Source organism: Tupaia chinensis, unplaced genomic scaffold (assembly GCF_000334495.1).
Source record: "Tupaia chinensis unplaced genomic scaffold, TupChi_1.0 Scaffold000074_1, whole genome shotgun sequence".
Taxonomy (NCBI): Eukaryota; Metazoa; Chordata; class Mammalia; order Scandentia; family Tupaiidae; genus Tupaia; species Tupaia belangeri.
The window spans coordinates 2,791,688-2,798,953 of NW_006159534.1; the positions used below are offsets into that span (position 1 = coordinate 2,791,688).

Below are 7,266 nucleotides of genomic sequence, written 5' to 3' on the forward strand. Positions count from 1 at the left end.
AGGGGCAGGAGCTGCCTGTCCTAAGGTGGGAATGGCCTTTGCCGCTGTGCCCAGACTGCCCTCCCCTTCCGGGAAGTTCCTGGGGACCTGGAGAGCCAGGATTGTGCATTAAGGTCCACGATGGGGACTCGGCCTTTGGTGACCAGGATCAGGTTACACTGAAGAGTCTGAACCTGTCTGGGTGGGCCAGCATGATGTGGGGTGGGAGGTGGGTGTGAGATGGGGACACTCTGCACCCTACAGTGCTGCCCTGGGGAAAGACCACATCCCCCTGCAGAGCTGGCTGGGGTTCCCTCTGCCGACCTTGGCCGTGGTCTGTGAAGGTGGCTGGGCCCCCTCCCTGCTTACTGCATGGATGCCTCCAGGTGCCAGAAAGCCCTGCTTTTCTAATCAGTGCAGAAACCAGCTTGGTCTGCCAGAAACTGAAGCAGGGCAGCTGATGAAAAAGTGTATTAACAGCTCTGAGTGCAGGGAGCAGAAAGGAAGCAGGAAAACGGCTTGGAAAACCGGGGGGCGGGGGGGGGGGGGGGGTGGAGCCGCTCCAAGGGTGCGGCAGCGCAGCCAGAGGCCCGCGGCTGCAGAGGCGCCTCTCTGGGCTGGTAACCTCATTATCTCTGGGAGCAGGAGCCCCGGGGAGCGCAGCTGCTCCCGGCCGTGCTGGAGGAGTTGCCTGCACAGGAGGCCTTGTGGAGGGAGCCTCTCCTGCAAAAGAAGGCTGACTTTGGGGGGGGAGCCTCTCCTGCCAAAGAAGGCTGCACGGGGCAGCAGGCCTGGAGACTCGGGTGCACGTCACTCCAGCGAAGCCCTCCTGTTCCAAAGCCGTGTCTGGGCCCTGCCAGGGCTCACGGCACAGATGGTGCCTTTTTTCTAGTTATCTCCCCCAAACGTGGCTGCAAAGCAAGGCTCGATGCAAATAATGAGAGGAGAAAAATCGGTCTGCCCAGAGCTCATCCAAGGCCCGAGGATGCCCAAGTAGCTTTCTCCCTGGAGGCCTCAGAGCTGTGTTTTTCAGTCTTGTCCCTGTCATCCAGAAAAGTGGGACCTTACTCGTGCCAGGACGAGACCCCCTTTTTCTACATGCCATGTGGGGCAGGGTCAGTCGGCTGCAGGCCTGACAGCCGGGCCCATTGAGCCGGCGTTCTCTCTCTGTGGACCCTCCTGGTCAGGGACAGCCCAGTGTGTGACTGTGAGGACAAGGGCAGCCGTGGGGACACTCAGGGAGTCTGACCCCAGCCTTGGGACCCAAGGGGGGACAGGACGGAGGACCCGGGAACGATGCTGGAGGCAGCGGGGCTGGCTGTCGTCTGTCTGCTCTGCTCTCCGGTGATGCTCGACCTTGAGCGATGTACCCGCGTTCCTCCGCTCGGACACCCTCATCTGTCACGCGAGGAAACACCTGTCCTCGCAGCCTGGCTGGGAGCGTGGGCTCTGCGGAGGAACGTCTTGTCAGCGGGAGGCTGGGGGCTGTGGTTAGTGCTGTAACTGGCGGTGCAGGCTGTATGTCACTGGCTGGGAGACAGCTTTGAAAAAGGGCTGCTGTCATTTTCCACAGCTCTGGACTGGCCTGGGAGGTGGCACATCTGGTGGGTGGCGAGGGCTGCTCAAGGACCCTTATTATTATGAAAATCGAGCCATTTGCTGCCTTGGTTTGAGTCCAGCTTAATTTCTCTCGGTCCTGAGCTGAGTCCTGAGCTGATGCCTGACAGGTTAGGATTGGGACTAAGACCAAAAAACACGCCAGGATTGATCAAAATGTCCTTCCCCCAGCGAACCAGAACCATGGCGGGCAGGGCTGTTTGCGCGGGTCTGCGGTGGGAGCTCAGTGGGTCTGTGTGGGTGCGGAGAGACAGAAGGGGCGCGAAGTGAGGCGTGGAAGGACCATCTGTCCGGGCACAGGCCCAGCCCAACAACCCCAGGCCCCTCCCTCCCTCTCCCGGATCACTCCCACTGTCTGCCCAGGAAAGGAACAATAGAATAATCTGGAGACCACCCCACCCTTTTCTAGATCCTCCTGGGGTCTCTGCCTCCTGTCCTGAGCACATGTCCAAGGCCAGGCCAGCTTCCCAGCCTCTGCAGAACTGCTCAGGGTTATTGCCCAGGCCCCAGGTCCAGCCAGGCAGGGCCCCCTCTGTGTGGAGCTGCAGGAGGAAGTTGCACACGCAGGGCCTCTCCTGGCCAAACAGGCGCTCTCACTGTGGAAGCCCTCCTAATCCGTGTTATTTCCTTAATCCTTCCCCGCCCATCCTGGCCTGCGTGCCACCCACAGGACCTTTGGTCCCAAGCCGGAGCCCGTGCTGAGCCCCAGGCATGAAGAAGCCAAGCATCTGCTGCAGCGTGCCCGCATGAAGGCCAGGACCCGGCCCCTGCGTGCCAGCCATGACATCATGCCGTCCATCACCCAGGGCAGGTGGTGAGTGAGGCCTAGCCAGGCGGGGAAGGGTCAGCCGCAGGAAGAGGTGGCAGTGAGCAAAAATGCCACTGCTCACGCTTCCCTCCCGTGTGTGGGGACGCACGTTTTCCACGTCAGGCACTTGCTTCGGCCATTTAGTCGGTCAGCACCTTCCCTGTCAGGCATGGAGACACGCAGATGAGGGAAAGGTGACTTGAGCTCCCTGTGAGGGAGGTCCCAGTCTCCAGGGAGCAAGACAGGGGACACCTCTGGGTGTGGTGTGGGAGGGGGTGTGCATGCAGGGCTGGACATCCGTGACTCCTCTGGAAAGGACAAGGGGTCTGCATGGAGGCGGCTTCCACGTTGAGGCCTGAAGGAGCTGTAGATTCCCGCCAGGGAGGCGGGGGTGGGCTTTCTAGGGACAGAGACCACGAGCGGAAGTACCATCTCAGGACTCCAGCCAGGCGGGAGCACAAGGAGGGGCCAGGTGGCACTGCATGGAGGCCCAGGCTCTGCAAGGCCAGCTGAGGGACTCGCGTGCCTCTATTCATGCAGGGCTTCGGGTTGGTGGTCTTGTGCCCGCACGTGAGTCCGTGTCGCTGCTCCGGCTGTAGGAATGTGTTGGATCTGGGAGACGAGGGCAGCGAGGAGGCTGCCACCATAGTCCTAGAGGGAGGCTCACAGAGATGCCGGGGTACCAGAGCCAGGCAGGCCTAACAAGGCTGCAGAGAGGGGTGCAGCCTGGAACCAGACCCCCGAGAATGCTGGCTCTGTCCTCATTTTCCTCATCTGCAAAATGAGGATGGCGGCAGGGCTGGCCTTCAGGATTGCTGGCAACGTGTGCTATGAAAAAAGCCGCAGCTGGACAGTCAGCTCTAGCCTTTATGGATCGATTCCTGATGTGGGAGCTAGGGGAAGAGGGGCACCCAGAGCAGGGCCAGGCCCCCAACTTGGTGTCTGGGTGTTCGGTGGGGCCAACAGTGGAGCCAAGGTGTGTGTCTGGTGTTGGAAAGAGAGGTGCCCTCAGAACAGCCACAGGGGACCCCCTCAGGCAGCTGGATGGGGGGTCTTCAGAAAAGGAGAAGCAGAGCTGGAATGTGGGCACTGAGTCTGTTACCCCACCCCGTCATCATGCCTGTTTTGATACACTGCACCTCCAAGAACCACCCCACTGCAGAGTGGCTCTGGGCCACGCTCCTGGGCCCGAGATGAGGCCGCCAGACCGGGCCCGATCTCTCCAGGCCCGAGCAGAACCACCTCTGAACTGACGTGCCGGTGGAATTCCTGGTGCAGCTGGGGCACATGCCCTTTGATGGAGAGGCTGAGACTGTGCCTTAAAGGCCGGGGACATCCGCGGAGCCATCCGTCACCAGCAGAGGCTCTGCGTCACTGACTTTTAGGAGAGGGGCACAGAAGGTCTTAGATCCTGGCAAGGGGTGCCAAACAGGCTCCCCTTTGCTTGTGCACTTCGTCCCCTATCTGTCCCTCCAGCGGGAGGGAACAGAGACACGGCATGGTGGCGTCGAGGCATCAAGCTATTTTTCTCCACATATCTATGGGGAGGAGCCTGAGCATTCCCAGCACGAACGCCCCTGTTCCATTTTCTGTAGGTATTTAGGATGTAAAATAGTCAGGGCTATCTGGGAGGCAGACTTGGCTGTGTCAGTGGCCTCCTGGACAACTCCTTCCCCCTCAATCCCTACAGCAGCTTCCAGCAACTCTGTGCACTCCCTTTAAAGTGGGTCCCCTTCTGCCAGGCCGTCTCTCGGCCTAGAAGTGCTACAGAAATGCAAGGTGACCCACTTTAGCAGCTGCTGTGTCCAGAAAGGAATTACTATGACTTGGCAGCGCTGGTGAATCCTCAGAGGGCAGAGCTGAAAAATCAACACCAGATGGCTTGCTGCAGATGCTTCCAAAGGTTACGCTCTGTCAGATCACCCCAGAGGGCCGTGCTGCGCTGACAGGGCGATGCGCACAGGCTTGGGCCTCGGAGGCATGGCTCCTCCCCAGGAGCCGCGTGGGGAAAGAGGATGGGCGAGTTGGGGCAGGCAGGGCCTTCTCCGGAAGGTGTTCTTTATCCTGGATCTAGCCGGCCGTGGCTAGGGCAAGCCCAAACAGACATGGCTTTCCAAGAGGTGGGAGGTGGCAGTAGCATTTTCTGGAAGCAAATTGATGACATTGAGCAGTTAGTTTCTGGAAATACAAGCTCTGGTCATTTGGGGAAAAGGTACACCTAGGTTGGCGTGCTAGTCCCAGGAGCACAGAACGCGGCGGCAAGAGGCAGGCTCGAGAGGGTGACCCTGTTTAGTAGGATTGTCCTGTGCCAGAGAGTGGTTGTGTGCAGACTGCAGCTTGCATGCAGCATCACATCAGTGGTGTTAGGGATGCCCTGTTGTGTGTGTGTGTGTGTGTGTGTGTGTGTGTGTGTGTGTGGAGGGGGGTGCATACCACTTCCGGCCCACAGCAGAGGCTCTGAGCTCAGAGTAGAACTCTCTCCAGGAGGGACGATGGCTGAGGCATCTGCTGGCCATCATCTCGAGGAGCCTGGCAGGCAGAGGGTTTGCCTTGCATAACTGCCTTATTTGGTCTGCGCTTGTCTCCGAAATCCTCATCCTCTGCTCACACTGGGTTGCTAACAGTGCTGGTGGGGGCCTGTGGGTGCGAATAATTGGGTTGGAGACGCTTGACGTGATTAAACTCTCCTTCATTTCTCCTTTGTGATGGCAACGAACAGCGCAGGTGTGCAGAGGAGGAAGACATTCTCGCGGTGTGTTTATTAGCCAGGGTTCTCTAGAGGAACAGCACCAGCAGGATGTGTGTGTTCAGGTCTGTTGGAAGGAATCGGCTCGCACGGCTGTGGAGCCGTGGTGAGTCCGGCATCTGCAGGGGAGGCCGATGGGCTGGAGACCCAGGCTAGAGCTGCTGTTTGGATCCACACGCAGTCTGCTGGCAGAATTCCTTCTTGCTCCGGGTGGGTCAGACTTATTGCTAGGAAGGCCTTCATCTGACTGGGTGAGGCCCACCCACATTGCAAGGGGTAGTGTGGCCCCTTTGGGGCCAGCAGATGGTGTAGTGGTTATGCCACTGGACTCCCACATGGCTGACCACAGTTCGAGTCCTGGAACCAGTGGCTTAAAACTCACGCTGGGCACATGTGTGTGTGTGCCCAATGTCCTGGGAGGAGAATGGAGGAGAAGGGATTGCTGCGTGGCCATTCTCTCTGGAGATGATTTCTCATTTTTCTTCTCACTGTCTCCGTCTCCTTCCGGCAAGCATACCTGCCCTAAGGCAAAATAAAACAAAGATAGACCTTCACAGAAGCTTCCAGATTAATGTCTGACTAAGTATGAGGAGACTTCAAGAAGTCTGTGGAAAAAGGGAATGAAAGTACAAGTTTATTTGGGTACGGAACACTCTTGAACTCCAGGCGTGGTTTTCCTTCATATGCATTTCCTGTGTGTTTGTCGAAGACCCTTCACAACTGGGCACCATGGCCCCATCAAGTCAACACATAAAATTAACCATCATGGTGTCTATACAACAGTTACGACTCAGTAAATAGGATTCTAAAGCAGGCAGGCTAAGAAAGCATCCGGACTACCTGAGGTGGATGTAGCCCTCCACGAGGGTGGTTGGGGGCAGAGTTGGAGAGGAGACTGGGGAGGAGTATGGAGCCTGCATTTTCACCCCAAAGGCTACGAACTTGATCTGCACCCTTCCACGGGGGTGTGAGGGGGTGTGATGAAAGCTGTGCTCCAGGAGGCAGGTGGAGAGGCCAGGTAAGAGGTCACTGCAGGGTCCCTGTGAGTGATACGGAAGCCATGAAGGAGAGGAATGAGATGAGGCCTATACTTAGCAGTCCCTGGGGGAGGCCGCTGCAGGGAGAATGAGGAGGAAGTATGGTCTGCGGTCTACTCAGGTGGGCCCTGCCGGGCCCGGGCCCATGCAGAGCGGCCTGAAACTCTTGTCCAGGGGGCCCTGGTGTGAGGTTTGTGGGGCTGTTTCTGGAACCCAGCAGGACCTGCCCAACAGTTGTCAGACCTCCCGGAGCTGGGTCGATGGTGGATGTGAAGAGTTTTCTAGCACAGCAGCACCCTCTCTGTAGCAGCAGGACGAGAGGCATGTGAGGGCCTGGGGGATGGTGTGAGGAGCAGGTGTCAGCCGCCAAGACCCAGCCTCCCAAGGGAGAAGCAGTGCTGAGGCATTGTCTGAATTTTTCCGAGCAAGGTGATTAGGAACCCTGAGTGGAAACTTCAGGAGCAAACATGCTTTGGAATCCTGGCTTTTAGCCTCGCCCAGCCTCTGTGGAGTCGAACACCCTCTTCCCAGAGGAGCTTCGTAGCAAATGCATAGTTCCACAGTCCATCGCCGGAGACGCATGGCGCTCAGGCTTCACGCAGCCCTGAGTTCAGTAACGTTTCATCTTAACTCCGCCTGAGCCAGGCAGAGGGGAGCCCAGAGTAGAGGTGGTGCGGATTGTGTGCAGCGCCAGGCGTCAAGATCAGGTGGGCTTGCGAGCGACTCTGGTTTGCACCTGACTCCGCTGGAAGCTGGTCTGGGCACTCCTGTGGGCTCTGATTCCTCCGGGCATGGTGGGAGCGAGGGCAAGGTCTGCACTTTCTCCCATCCTTCTGACGGTGACCCCCTCCTGTCTTCATCAGCGATGTCCGGAGTAGCCCAGCCCAGGGCCCCAGGATGCCCTCTGTCGGCAGAGATGGCCTCCAGAACGAGCCCATGAGTGACTCCTCCAGCGGGGAGTCCAGCAGCGGGCAGTGGCCCAGGCGTGGCCTTTCACCGTCGCACGTGCGTTTTGAGGACGAGTCCGCCTGCGATGCCGAGTGGCGCCACCTGGAGCGGCTGGCGGAGGGCCCGCCCCC

General features: G+C 58.8%; 1 protein-coding gene across 1 annotated transcript in view; it reads left to right on the top strand.

The window, feature by feature from the left end:
- KIAA1614 (KIAA1614 ortholog) overlaps nt 1-7,266 on the top strand; it is a 50,690-nt gene that overhangs the window by 24,577 nt on the left and 18,847 nt on the right. The window contains exons 5-6 of the mRNA XM_014583961.2: nt 2,267-2,410; nt 7,051-7,240. Coding sequence (XP_014439447.2) covers nt 2,267-2,410; nt 7,051-7,240 — 334 coding nt within the window. The remainder of the gene's footprint in view (nt 1-2,266; nt 2,411-7,050; nt 7,241-7,266) is intronic.